Source organism: Phocoena sinus, chromosome 11 (genome assembly GCF_008692025.1).
Source record: "Phocoena sinus isolate mPhoSin1 chromosome 11, mPhoSin1.pri, whole genome shotgun sequence".
Classification (NCBI taxonomy): domain Eukaryota; kingdom Metazoa; phylum Chordata; class Mammalia; order Artiodactyla; family Phocoenidae; genus Phocoena; species Phocoena sinus.
The window spans coordinates 16,442,433-16,458,034 of record NC_045773.1 but is presented as its reverse complement, the minus strand read 5'-3'; the positions used below and the strand labels follow the sequence as shown (position 1 = coordinate 16,458,034).

The following is a 15,602-nucleotide window of genomic DNA, read 5'->3' as shown; positions in this document are numbered from 1 at the left end:
ATAATCGAATGAATTGTTTCTGACTCTCTTAGAACTTCCTTTAGAGATTTTTTTTGAAAGTATCTGTACATAATGGTGTTTGGATTTTCATGTGCTGGTATATACACAAACATATTTACAGGTACACAAACATACACATTACTGTCTCTTTGATGGTAGCTTATAGTTTTCAACTGGCTAACAGTAGGGTGGGTCCAGTGGTGGAATCCCAGTATGTCCTAAGCTCAACAGTGAACAACTGACAACCCCACCCCTGAGAAAAAAAGTCAATTCCTAAGAATTGGAGTGATGTCATTTTATGGAAGGTTTGTAGGGAAAAATATGAAATTCACAACAAAATCTCCCTGAAATATTCTTTAAACGTCTGCATCTCTCCCAAAGTTTCTCTCCTAGTATCACTAGCTTATCTAACTTCCCCAAAGTTTCCTATGTAACCCTCCTGGAACACTAGTTCTAAAATCTTCATATTTCCCTTCAAATTCCTACAGCTTGAATATCCCATTCAACCCAAGAAAAGTTATGAAAGCTATTAGGAAAAGAAGAATACAGATTTTTTGACTACATGAAAATGAAAACTTTTACTCTATGAGTGATAAAATAATAGACAAAGTTAACATAAAAGTGACAAACCAAAGGAAGATATTTCCAGTGAATCACACTAAGATATAATTAATAGCTTGACTACATAAGGACCTACTATAAATCTGTAAAGCAAAAGGCTTGACTTCTAACGGAAGAAATGAGTAGAGGATACAAATCTGCAATGTATGGAAGAGGGACAGGAAATGGCCAGTACACACTGTGAATTTGCGTGTAAGTGAAGGATTTCCTGCTGTGACCTAAGGAGAACACTGTCCAATGGACACAAAATATACATGAGATGAAAATCTATTATATGCAAATGTCAATATCATTACTGTGTTTCTAGCAAAAATAAAATAAGTCTTATCTGGTTGATGGTTGTCTTGAAGCAGTGTGTTTTGTTTTTGTAACTTTCGGAAGTCATTCTCTATTGCTAGATTTAAAATAATTTTTTGAACACTCTTCTACACAATAACCCAGGCAGCTGGGCTACTGTGAATTTCTCTAGCTAGAAATTAGGTAATTTTTTGTTTTCTGCAGAAGTAACGATGCATTTCATGAGTCAGTATTAAGCCCCCAATTTTCTTGATTTGGAGGAGCCAGTCATAAATCTGAATCTTTCTTAAGTATCCAAATTACTAATAAGCAAAACAGAGAGATTCTCCATCTTACTATTAATCTGAGAAATGAGAAACTGTTGATAATGAGATATCACTTCTCAACCATCTGTTTGGGAAAAATTTTATTTAATAAATAAAGGGAAAAAATCATGTGTGGAAAAGAATGTGGGTCAACAGGCACCTCCTGCTCTGATGGTGGGAATGTAAATTGCCGCAGCTTTCCCAGAGAACACTTTAGAAGCAATCCTACCGGCAGTGCTAGTAGCAGTGACAGCAAGAACAACCGCAGCAACAGCTAACATGGGTTGTTCTGAAGTATTTTATACACATACCTCAGAATAAATGACTATTATCATGCCAGTTTTACAGATGAAGAAACTGAGGCAAAGACACATTAACAACAGTTCATAGGAGAATGAAATCGGTTACAAGAGATGGAATTTTGAGTTCCGATGTTTTAATGATGCAACAATATGTATAATTTCTAGTCCTATCCAGCAATTCATACCTGAACAAATACCCCCCAGAAAACTTCCTGGGAATTACTGACAGGGTGTCATTACTCTTCTTTCAAAATACTGTTAACTATTCTTTTCTTTACCTAAATACTCTCAGAATTGTCTAAAGTGGTGTCTGATTGCTAGTCATTTTAGAAGCATGGGAAAAAATCGAAGACAAATGAAAAGCCTTACAATATAATAACTGCTTTATTTCATCTAGGAGCACTGATTTTTTTTTTCATGATTCTTTCCCTGTCTCACTCCACATCCAATCCATCCAACCATCCATCCATCCACCCTAAGAGAAAACTGGAGTTGTCTTTATTTAGGCCTGTGTACTTGTGCAAATTATTAACATGCATTTTATACATCTTTTGTCCGTTATACTGCTTATTGGTTACTGTTGGTACATAAGTAAGCTATTACTTTTTGTGAATTTATCTTGTATCCCAGTAGTTGACTGAACTCTGATTATTTTTTTAAAATTTTAGAGTTGATACTATTGGGTTTTGAGTAGCCCTGATATCATTTTGTCCAAATAATGGTAATTTTGTTTCCTTATTTCTAAAGTTAGACCTTTTATTCTTGTTCATCCCTTACTGAATTGGCCCAAACACCTCCAAATGGTTTTAAAGTAATGGTACCTGTGTGCATTCTGTCTTATTGTTGATTTAAATAAAAGTATTCCTGATATTCCCTTTAAAGACATTTTTGAGATGTGGAAGAAGTATTTTTCTGTTCCTACAACTGGTCATTAATTTTATTGAATGTCTTATAAATGCCCATTGAGAATACAGTGGTCTATTTTATTATATCTATTGATATGAAGCATGCACATTTCCTAGATCATCATCTAGTGCTTACAAAAGTTGACTCTTTCAGTATGATGTTCACTTGTTTTTTGCTAAAATTTTATTTAGGTTTTCATACTATATTCATGAAATCGATTCATATTTACTAATTATTTGTTATCTTGCCAGGTTTTGTTCTCAGGAATATGCTAACCTTACATAATAAATTGAAAAGATTTAAAACTTTTTATATTGTCAAATAGTCTATATAACAATTTATCTATTTCTTAAAATCTTAAAAGAAATTACCAGTAAAATTCTAGCCTTAGAATCTTTTTCTGTGGGGGAAATGGGGAGGGGGTGTTACTAATTTATACTTTTTCATGATTATGAATCTACTTACCTTTTTAAATTCTTATTAATTTTGATCACTTATATCTCCCCCAAATTTTCTACTTAATTGGGTTTGCATATATATGACTTGAACATGGAATATTCTGTTTATTTTTAATTCTTTCTCACCCATTACATTCTCTTTCTCATTTCTAATTTTAGCTGCTTTAACCTTTATTCTTCATTAATATTTTCCAGAGCTCATCTATTGCTTTTGGACATTGCTCCATCCATCCATTTATTCTTCCATCTCCTTAATATACAGTTGTTTTGTTACTTTCTTTCCTAAAATTTACAAGGGTGTGAAAAAGATGAAAAGGAATGTGTATTTTCTATTTTTAGGATCAATTTTTTATGTGTATCTGTTACTTCCATTACAAAATAGTATTAAATTGTGTTTCTGATTTTTGGCAAATTGATCTGTTGATGGTTGAAAGAGGAGCTCTCAGCAGACTACATGACAATTTAGTTTCTCATTTTCTCTTTGTTTTTGACTTGATATATTTTAATGGTACATTAACTGGAATATTATGATTTATGATTATTACCCCTGCATGGCAGAGCAAACTTTTTCCAAAATAAACTTACCATTTTTACTCTTAAGGCTTGCCTTGAATTCTTATTATTTTTATTTATTTATTTTTTTTTTCTTTTTTGCGGTATGCGGGCCTTTCACTGTTGCGGCCTTTCCCATTGCGGAGCACAGGCTCCGGACGTGCAGGCTCAGCGGCCATGGCTCACGGGCGCAGCCGCTCCGCGGCATGTGGGGTCCTCCCGGACCGGGGCACGAACCCGTGTCCCCTGCATCAGCAGGCGGACTCTCAACCACTGCGCCACCAGGGAAGCCCCTCTTATTATTTTTTAAATTAGTAATTGTTACCGTATTTCTTTTTGTTGAATTTGACTGATAAATATTTGCACATCTTTTCGTGTACAGCCTTGGTTTTTGTTTTAACTCCGCTGTCTTTATGGGCTTTAATTCAAGTTACATGTTACTTGGTTTGACTTCTGCTCGTCTTCTTATAAATTTAAATCTTACAGGGTTTCCACTAGGGGTGGATTGGACCATTCATCTTAACAAACATTGTACGTAATAAACGCAGCCCTGGGATACTAATCATACCCTAGGTAGGAACTGAGACTCTAGGATGCCTGGCTGAGCAAACAATGAGTTAGTGAAATAAACTCAACTTCAACTCTTTTGTGCATTTCCCCGTTTCCAACAGGCATCGGAGAATCTTTGTTTTTTCATCCCCAAATAGCTTTGTGGGAGGGGCTGGGCTTCAGGGATACATGCTCAAGATGAATAATATTAATCCCCCTGGTCTAATTCCCAACTTTTATGGACTCATTACTGGATGTATTCTCTAAAGGATCCTTCCAAGTCAGTTTATATTTTGAATTTGGAAAAGATCTAAAATTTATAAGACACTCTAAGTGGGAGATGTTTACAAACGCAGTGTGTCACCACAGGTAGTGTTTGCATGAGTGCTTTACCTCAGTTCTGTATTTACAACGCACACAACACCTCTTACAGAATTTTGTGTTGTAAAATAACTGCTATTGTCAAACTTTCAGTTCTCACACCCAAGTAATTCTATGAAATAAATCAAGTCAAGGTGACCATATTGTATTACTATACACAAAGGATTTCTTTCAAAGATACTCTTTTCTGCCACTGAGAGCTGGGAAATACATCAGGTCTCAAGCTCTCAAGCACTAGACTGAGATTGCGGCCTGTGGGAGATAAAGCACACCGAAAGCAGCCAGTTCAGTGAGTCGCAGACGGGCTGTCACTGCTCAACCTCTTACTGCTTCCAGTGACTTTTATCCACACACATTCTAATTCATCATAGATCCAATCCCATAAAATGTGTGAAGCTCTATAGCTTGGCTCTATACATTCCTCATTTCTAAAGTGTCTGCCGCACATCAAGTTTATCAAAGCACAGCTATTTAAACATCCTTACAATATACAGGGAACTTCTGGGGTGTTCAGGTTCAACAGTTCCTAGCTACAGTCAGTCTCCATAATGTAATATGTCTAGGTCCAAAGGTTAGCTTATCAAGGCAAGCCAAATTATTCTTGAATGCTCTTAAAAGCATACTTACATTTCCAGGCCCCTAAATCCTCAGGTACCAGCCAAAAATGTTCTTTCATTTCTCTTGAATTTGGGGGCTATTATCTCCTTTTTCCTGTCAGTGGAAGCTTCGATATATTTAAAAGCTGAGAAAGGAAGATGTTATACTAGGAACTGGGTGAATGATGCAATCTCTTTTTTCTCTCTCTCTCTTTTTTTTTTTTTTTTGCATGGAGTGGAATTCTGTTGGTTAAACATGGCTATGATAGAATGCTACCGTAGACATATTGTCGGGACTGTGTCTCTTCCTATTACTGTGCATATACAAAATTTATATACATATAACTACATACATTCTTACCTATATATGCACAACTACATATGGAGACATCTAGATATAGCCCAAAAGGAGAGAGCACAATGTTCCTGGAAGAGGGACCAATGTGTGCAAAATCTTGTGGTGGGAGGGAACATGGCAAATACTAAAAACTGATGTGAAAAGAAACCAGAAAATGGGGAACAGAAAGTTAAGTAACTCATGCAAGGACATCATCTAGTAAGCAACAGAATCTAGACCGCACCTGTATCTGGACCCAAATCCCCTGCTTCTCTAATTACACCACACTCTGCCTATAACCAAGATTTGCTTGGCAAACAATGGACTTAAGTGGATGCCTTTTACTGCTGACTTATTTATACAGCGCTGATTTGTCCCATGGAACAAAGCCTGTGTCTGACCCATATTTCTCCTCTGTGATGTGTCAGTTTGCTTTGGACGCTTGGCTTAATAAGCTCTTCTGAATGCTATACATTCTGACAGTGCAGAAACCTATAACTGCTGTTGAGACAGGAGGGAAAGGGACAGGATACAGCCACTCGATAAATGAAGAAGGGGTGCAGCCCTTAGGATGTGATAAAAACTGGCTGGAACCGGCTGAAACCAAGGTGGCATGGAGAACAGTCTGGTCCTTGACCTTTAGCTCATTATACCTTCATTTTAATACTAAAAGTGGCCCAATTCCTGGAGATCCTCACCCTTTCCTGGAATAGCAAGAATATTCCTCCTACTCTTTAGCATGTGATATTACTCAACCCACAAAAAAAGACCAACCCCAGGCCCTGGGGCCACTCTCACTTTCTGAGCAGGACCGCATTCTGCCTATGGAATGTGTCCCTCTAAATAAATTTGCTTTCACTTTACTTTGGCTCACTCTTGAATTCTTTCCTGCTTGAAGCCAAGGACCCTCACTTGGAGGTCTGTCCCAAGGACTTGAGCGAGTCCCTGGATGTGACAATCTCCTCTCCTCCAACACTGTCATCACACTCCTTTGGCATGACACGCAAGTCTACACAACAGATCTGATCTAAATTGGAGCTTCTGGATTTTCCCCAAAAGGTGTGGGTTTTTTTGTTTGTTTGTTTACAATGAATGAATGAATATTGAATACCCAGAGTCGTCTCAATGACAAGTGGCTGAAACAGTTGAAAGCTGTCAGTTAGATTTTCCATTTTCTAAACGACCCACCCTCTTTTTAAAACATGGCTCCTACACTATCCAGCTTTCTAAGCAACCTTCCCAGTTACCGGCTTCTCTCTCCCTCACATTTTGCTGCTTTTGAAAACAGGGGATATATCTATGAACACACTGGGATAAAAGACAAGCAGACTTCCTAGGTATTAACGTGAATGCTGCAATGAATACACAGAGGACAAGAGCTGTTGTATGATTCCCTCCTCATGCAGTAGGAGAGCAATTTACTTAATTGCTTGTGTTTAAGGGTAATGTCATCTTGTATGGCTTACATTTTATACTGATGGGAGAATACTAAGCTACTAATGGCACAAGTCAATAAAAAAATTCATAGGCCATGAACAAACATGTTAGAAAAAGACCAGAACTGGCAAGTGATAGGGTTAATTCATGCAGTTTCATGTTTCAGATACTTGATTCCTGTAGAGAGATGACTGACTCAATACCTTACGTAGAACCTATCAGTAGCACAGGAGCAGCTAAGTTAAAGTATTACCTTGAATATATTTAATTCCAAGACCCTCTGAGAGAAAGCAGCCATCTAGCTCAGTGTCAGTGAAATGTTTGTTTGAGGATGTTTGATGCATATTAAAATCAAACTGCTGGGACTTCCCTGGTGGTCCAGTGGTAAAGAATCCATCCTACAATGCAGGGGACTCGGGTTCCATCCCTGGTCAGGAAACTAAGATCCCACATGCCGCGGGGCAACTAAGCCCGTGCACCACAACTACTGAGCTCGCGAGCCTCAACTAGAGAGCCCGCGTGCTGCAAACTACAGAGCCCACAAGCTCTGGAACCCACGCGCCACAACTAGAGAAGTGAAAACCGGCACGCCACAACTAGAGAGAAGCCCGGCCACATCAACGAAAGATCCTGTGTGCCGCAACTAAGACCTGACACAGCCCAAAATAAATAAAAATAAATAAATTAATTTTAAAAAAATCAAATCAAAGTACTTTGGGTTTTTAGTCTTTTTTTTTTTTTTTTTTTTTTGCGGTATGCGGGCCTCTCACTGTTGCGGCCTCTCCCGCTGCGGAGCACAGGCTCCGGACGCGCAGGCTCAGCAGCCATGGCTCACGGGCCCAGCCGCTCCGCGGCATGTGGGATCTTCCCGGACCGGGGCACGAACCCGTGTCCCCTGCATCGGCAGGCGGACTCTCAACCGCTGCGCCACCAGGGAAGCCCGGGTTTTTAGTCTTTAAATGTGTATTTCTTTAGCATTAGTGCAGACGAAGGACATTGTATTGGATACAATATTATCAACAGTTCACGATCGAGGAGATAAATCACGGTGCTATCTACATTATACAGCAAAGGCAATTAATGTTTCGAATCAAATTCTTTATGAATTAAAGTTAGGGCAAGAGCTGGGTTACAGCAGTGAAGGTAACATTCTAGCCTTTTCTTTTTTCCCTTGACTCGTCTCCAAGGAAAGGGAAATGATAAACCCTAAGTATGGAGTAAAGAGTTGGCTGAGGATACTGCCATATGCCTTTTCCTGTTGTGACAGAAGAAATCCGTGACTTAAAAAAAAAAGCATTTAAAGCAGCAATTCTACTACTGGGCATATACTCTGAGAAAACCATAATGCAAAAAGACTCATGTACCAAAATGTTCACTGCAGCTCTATTTACAATAGCCCAGAGGTGGAAACAACCTAAGTGTCCGTCACCGGATGAATGGATAAAGAAGATGTGGTACATATATACAATGGAATATTACTCAGCCATAAAAAGAAACGAAATTGAGCTATTTGTAATGAGGTGGATGGACCTAGAGTCTGTCATACAGAGTGAAGTAAGTCAGAAAGAGAAAGACAAATACCGTATGCTAACACATATATATGGAATTTAAGAAATAAAAAAAAATGTCATGAAGAACCTAGGGGTAAGACAGGAATAAACACACAGACTTAGAGAATGGACTTGAGGACACGGGGAGGGGGAAGGGTAAGCTGTGACAAAGCGAGAGAGTGGCATGGACATATATACACTACCAAACATGAAATAGATAGCTAGTGGGAAGCAGCTGCATAGCACAGGGAGATCAGCTCGGTGCTTTGTGACCACCTAGAGGGGTGGGATAGGGAGGGTGGGAGGGAGGGAGACGCAAGAGGGAAGAGATATGGGGACATATGTATAACTGATTCACTTTGTTACAAAGCAGAAACTAACACACCATTGTAAAGCAATTATACTCCAATAAAGATGTAAAATAAATAAATAAATAAAAAATAAAAGTAAAAAATAAAGCATTTAAAGCAATAGTAAAAGAAATGTCAATGGTTTGCAGCAATTTGTGAAGTTCTTGAAAGCCTTGAATCAGTCAGAACAATTTGGAAAACTAGAATTCCGAAAATGGAGTAAGCCAGATGATAGAACATAGAAACAGCATTGAAATTGTACTTAATCGTGGCTAGGTATCTAAATATCGCCTTTTTAAATTTTAATTTTATTTTTTTAAAGACCAGCTGTAGTGGGTCACTAGGGCTGCTGTAACAAAGTAACACAAACTGGGTGGCTTCAAACCACAAAACTTTATCCTCTTAGAGTTCTGGAGTCCACAAATCTGAAATCGAGATCTCTCTCCCAAATTTCTAGGGTAAGACCCTTCTTCCCTGCCTCTTCTAGGTTCTGGCAGCCCCAGGCATTCTGTGACTTGTGCCTCCATCTTCACAGGGCCATCTTCCTTGTGTCTATATTCTCCCCTCTGTGTGTTTGTCTGTGCCTAAATTTCCCTCCTATTACAAGGACAACAGTCATACTGGATTAGGGCCCATCCTATTCCAGTATGACATCATCATAACTTCACTACATATATCTGCAACAACCCTTTCCAAATAAGGTCACATTCTGAGGTACTAGTGTAAAGGACACTCTTCTGTATCTCCTTTACAGTCAATACTATACGCACACTCGGAACACGTCACATTTCTGACACAAGATGTGTGTGTTTTCCACACCAAGCAATTCTCCAACACCAGGTGGGGGGGTCCCAAAAGTCAATTCAATTCTGACACTATCTGCCTGGAGTTAGCATCAGATCCATAAGTTAAGGGCTCAGCCCCCTGAGACTGGCCCCTCTTCAGACACCAACTACAAGTCTCAGATTGTCACTTGTACTTCCGACCAACCACTTATAAACTGAAGTTCCCATGGCACTCTCCTTGGGTTCAGTAATTTGCTAGAATGGCTCACAGAACTCAGGGTAACATTTATTTACTTTATGATACTTTATGTATCATAAAGGATACATATAAACAGCCAGATGAAGAGACAGATAGGGAGAGATCCAGAAGGGTTCCAAGTACAAGAGCTTCTATCCCAGTGGAGGTGGAGTGTGTCACCCACCTCGCGTGTAGATATGTTCACCAACGCAGAAGCTCTCTGTGATGAAAAGTACTTTACTTTTGGGATTTTTATGGAAGCTTCATCACATAGGCCTGATGGATCATAAATTCAGTGCTCAGCCCCTCCCTCCTTCCTGGAGCATGGAGGGGCTGGGCACTGAATTTATGATCCACGGGGAGTGCTGACGGTTCCAAGTTTCTAATCATGGCTTGGTCTTTCTGGTGACCATCCTGAAACTATCCAGGAGCCCACAGCGTCACTTCATTAGGACAAAAACACATTTCATCACGCAGGAAATGCCAAGGGTTTTAGGAGGTCTGTGCCAGGATCCAGGGGCAGAGGCTAATAACCCTATTATTATTAGCCTCTACCACAATCCTATCACAACTAGGCCTTAGGATTTGAACTTTTCTTTTGAGGAAACATAATTCAAGTCCTAACACCATCCTTTCAAGTTGCACACAATCCTAACACATTAATAGACCCCATGTATATACATATATACATTGAAGAAGAAATATTGGTGGTGGTTTTTAAAAAAATTTTTTTTGACCTGGTCATGTGGCTTGCAGGATCTTAGTTCCCCGACCAGGGATTGAACCCGGGCCATGGCAGTGAAAGTGCCAAGTCCCAACCACTGGACAACCAGAGAATTCCCAAGAAATATTTTAAAATAAATATAGCTGAATTGACCATCATATCGTTTTGTCCATAAGGAGAAAACCCAGACTCTACTATGAGGTACCACTGACATCTTATCCAAAATGAACAAAGCTAAACCCTGTGTCAAAGAAAACAGGACTGCAAGGGAAACTGGCCTTGTGACGATGGATTTACAGACATGTGGCCAGGTGCGAGGCCTGCTGTTAGTCTGTGCGGTTCCCAACACTGCGTTCCTTCTTAACAGTTCTCCTCAAGGTGCCCATTTTCCCTTGAAATCTGTAATTCTTCCTCACATAGAACCATCGCAAACGAGGAGACAGAATGAAACAAGAGAAAGTATTTGTGTTTGGGGGACTCACAGATCTAGGCTTGGATGTAAGTTCCACAACTAGCTAGTTCAGTGGTCCTGGACAAATTAATATCATTACAAATCCTTAGTTTATGCACCTGTAAAAGGGCAATGCTTACCACTGACATTCAGTGTCATTGCAAGGATTAACTGGGATGAAGCACCCGGCCTGATACATGGAAGGCATTTAGCAAATGTGACTTCGTTCAACTTCATAATATATCATGTTGAAAATAAACAGTTGTATAAGAACACTTTCCCTTCTGTGGAATACTAATGACGAAAGTATCGTGCAAAATAACAATTAATATAAACACAGCAAACATCGATTTTAATTAAAATTATAGTTTACGGGTTGAAGTAAATATGCTCACTTTCTGGTAATAACTGTAATAAAATTAGATCATTACAGAATTGCAACCCCGATTCACTCACAGAACAGACATTACTGGAGTAACAGATATGTGCCCGATGTTCCTTTAGGGACAATATGTCAGAGACAGATGTAAAAAGCATGAGGAAAGTGTCACAACTTACCCCACCGACTTTTTCAAAGTGAGATCCATCTTTCTTAAAATCTGTGAGGGCCCCATTGAAATACCAGGTAAACATGATGTCTAATAGGGGGTCGTGTTGCACCTGGCAGGGCAAAATGACACTTTCGCCCACTGAGACATCCATGTTGGATGGTGCCAAAGTTATTCTTGTTGGTTCTATTGGGGAAATAATAAAGTTTTAAGTAAAACTTCAGCGTTTTTATTTTGATGAAAGCAATTTTCAACAGGCAGACTGTTAATCTAACATAGTATGTATGTGTGTGTAGACATACATATGTGTCTATATACATATATACACCTCTGTATCATGAAAAGTCTTCAAGATGGAAAGAGACATTTTGATGCAGACCCATAACATATTTCACTGGATACACAAATTCTTGTTACATGAATTAGGGTATCTAAATTTATGGGATATTGAAGTTTAAAAATTGAAGTCACCTGTAAACAAGGGTTATAATACTACTACAAAATTAATTTCATTTTAGCTTTATGGCTTCATGAAATATACCAGTAGAAACCATTGTATTTTCAATGACTGGAAAATGTATTACTACCAAAATTTAAATAGACTCAAACTTTTGAAAGACTACAAAAATGTTTAGAATAGGTAGGATACTAAGTTAAAATGTTAACTAATTTGTTTTTTCTCAAATGCAAATGTCCTTTCTATCATCACCACTGTCCTTCCATAGTTGGGAATTAAGCTTCCCTTGACTCTACTTTTCCAGCACTGCTCCCCATTTCTTTACTCCATGTTGTAGCAAAAGTCTTCAAAAGAGGCATTGATTATGTTTTCTATAACAACAATCTTCCTCCTACCCAAACCTGTGCAACCTCAAGCCTTTCCCATCTCAGTTGTTTTGACTGTTATTCTTCCTGTTTGTTGTTCACCAAACACTCTGCAGACATCCTTCTCTTTCTTTCTCTCAGACCTCACAGTCAGTTTACCAGCAACGCCTACTGACTCTACATGCAGAATACATGCAGAATCGAATCCCTTCCCATCAACTGCTCCGCTGCCACCCTCATCTGGGTCACTATCACTCCCACCTGGATTACTGCAATGCCTCCTGACGTTCCTCCCACTTCGACCCTTGACTCCCCACAGTCTGTTCTCAACAGAGCAGCTAGAGCAACCCCTTAAAAATATATTTCCCATCATTTCATTCCTCTGTTCAAAACTGTGCACTAACCTCGACTTTTCATGCCAACTAAAAGCTGACGTCCTAACAAAGTCTACAAAACCTCTACACGATTGTCCCCAAGAAATCTACTGAACTCCATCTCCACGAAATCTTTGTTCACATCTCTCCTTCTCTGATCACTTGGGTTCATGCTCCAGCTTACTTCTCCCAAACACTCCTCTGTATTTTACAATCGTTTGCAATTTCTTTCCTTCTAAGAATTTCTTTGCCTTATATTCCTACCACTTATTTTCTTTCTACCTTTGGTAGAAGGTAAGCTTCATGTGGGCAGCATTCTTTGTCAGTTTGTTACTGAATAATCCAAGCACCTGGCACATGGTAGATACTCAATGCTTTTCTTCAATGAATAAATGAACAAACACATCCACAATTCTAAGTGACTCTTTTTGATAGCAAGGGTTATTCCATGGACTCAAACATCTCCAGAAAATATCAAAGATAATGGAAAAGGGAAAAGTGTACCCAAAAGATTTGACATACTAGAATAGCACGAAATAAAAGCAGACCAGCCACATATGCTACTTACAATTCTACTGCCCATTTTGACAGCATGGTAACTCACGTGTCCCTGGTACACACCGTGGTGTATAAAGAAATATTAAGGATTGTTCCCTTGACTTTCACTTGTTAGAGAAAACACAAGTGCAAACGTAAGGTCGACCTTCGTAGTGCACTGCATATTGTGAAAAACATTTTTATCTTTGATCTTAATAACATACCACACAGTGTATCTCCCTGTAAAGCAATGTCTCAGAAACGCACCTACCTGTAACCACCAAGTGTGTTGTGCCATTTGCTTTCCCAAACTGGTTTTCTGCTATGCACGTATAAATTCCAGCATCAGCTTTAGTCACATTGGCAATTTTGAGTCCTCCATCTTTTAAAAAAGAAATTCTAAATATACAAATGAGACAAATAAATGTATACTAGTCACTTTTTTTCAAAATAAATAGAGTTTTTGTTAACAGAAGTATTGTATTAAGCTACTATATTTAAGGCAACATAAACCAGCCCTTAGCCTCCTTGGGTCTAAAGAAAATGAAAAGAAAATTTATACACACATGCACACAGCAGACTAAAATAGAAGTTCTACCAATTCGAACATTTCTTGATATTTTTACACAGTTTTACTTAACAGCATTACTTAATATTACATATGGTTTTGGGGATGCCTTTATCAATTAAGTGTGAAACATTTTCCAAAAATATGTGGTGAGGTAGATTACTCATGGGTTAGCCTTATCAATTTGGAGAAAATAAGAAATAGACATGACACTATTGTCCATAAATCTGAAACAGTTTGTGAGAAATGAGAAACTCCCTGGTGTTTCATTATGAACTTCAGAGAGTCAGATCTAACCTAGTATAAATCCATATTTTGCAAAAGAACATCTGCATGGTCACCCATGAACTACTGCAAAAATGTGGGCAACGTAAATGAACACATCTGAGTTTCTAAGCATACGCTTAAAGTACTTAAAGCTTTTGGTCTAACTAATTAACTAAGGAAACAGAAATGAACTTTACATGAGCTAGACGCTATGAGAGTCTCTGAGATCACAGTGTGAGCAAGACAGGAAGTCCCCACCTAAGAAGAACTACAATCCTGCAGCCTGTGGAACAAAAACCAAATTCACAGAAACATAGACAAGATGAAAAGGCAGAGGGCTATGTACCAGATGAAGGAACAAGATAAAACACCAGAAAAACAACTAAATGAAGTGGAGATAGGCAACCTTCCAGAAAAAGAATTCAGAATAATGATAGTGAAGATGATCCAGGACCTCAGAAAATGAATGGAGGCAAAGATCGAGAAAATGCAAGAAATGTTAAACAGAGATCTAGAAGAATTAAAGAACAAACAAACAGAGATGAACAATACAATAACTGAAATGAAAACTACACTAGAAGGAATCAATAGCAGAATAACTGAGGCAGAAGAACAGATAAGTGACCTGGAAGGCAGAATGGTAGAATTCACTACTGCAGAACAGACTAAAGAAAAAAGAATGAAAAGAAATGAAGACAGCCTAAGAGACCTCTGGGACAACATTAAATGCAACAACATTCGCATTATAGGGGTCCCAGACGGAGAAGAGAGAGAGAAAGGACCCAAGAAAATATTTGAAGAGATTATAGTCGAAAACTTCCCTAACATGGGAAACGAAATAGCCACCCAAGTGCAGGAAGCACAGAGAGCCCCATACAGGATAAACTCAAGGAGAAACACGCCAAGACACACAGTAAGCAAACTGGCAAAAATTAAGAACAAAGAAAAATTATTGAAAGCAGCAAGGGAAAAACGACAAATAACATACAAGGGAACTCCCGTAAGGTTAACAGCTGATTTCTCAGCAGAAACTCTACAAGACAGAAGGGAGTGGCATGATATACTTACAGTGATGAAAGGGAAGAACCTACAACCAAGATTACTCTACCCAGCAAGAATCTCATTCAGACTTGATGGAGAAATCAAAAGCTTTACACACAAGCAAAAGCTAAGAGAATTTAGCACGACCAAACCAGCTCTACAATAAAGGCTAAAGGAACTTCTCTAAGTGGGAAACACAAGAGAAGAAAAGGATTTACAAAAACAAACCCAAAACAATTAAGAAAATGGTCATAGGAACGTACATATCGATAACTACCTTAAACGTGAATGGATTAAATGCTCCAACCAAAAGACCCAAGCTTGCTGAATGGATACAAAAACAAGACCCATATATATGCTGTCTACAACAGACCCATTTCAGACCTAGGGACACATACAAACTGAAAGTGAGGGGATGGAAAAAGATATTCCATGCAAATGGAAATCAAAAGAGCTGGAGTAGCAATACTCACGTCAGATAAAATAGACTTTAAAATAAAGAATGTTACAAGAGACAAGGAAGGACACTACATAATGATCAAAGGATCAATCCAAGAAGAAGTTATAACAATTATAAGTATATATGCACCCAACACAGGAGCACCT

At 38.6% G+C, this 15,602-nt stretch overlaps 1 protein-coding gene across 1 annotated transcript in view; it reads right to left on the bottom strand.

Annotated features, from left to right (window-relative positions):
• Positions 1 to 15,602, bottom strand: part of CNTN3 (contactin 3) — a 259,214-nt gene that overhangs the window by 52,406 nt on the left and 191,206 nt on the right. The window contains exons 11-12 of the mRNA XM_032650525.1: positions 13,392 to 13,519; positions 11,398 to 11,573 (exon numbers count right to left, since the gene is read on the bottom strand). Coding sequence (XP_032506416.1) covers positions 11,398 to 11,573; positions 13,392 to 13,519 — 304 coding nt within the window. The remainder of the gene's footprint in view (positions 1 to 11,397; positions 11,574 to 13,391; positions 13,520 to 15,602) is intronic.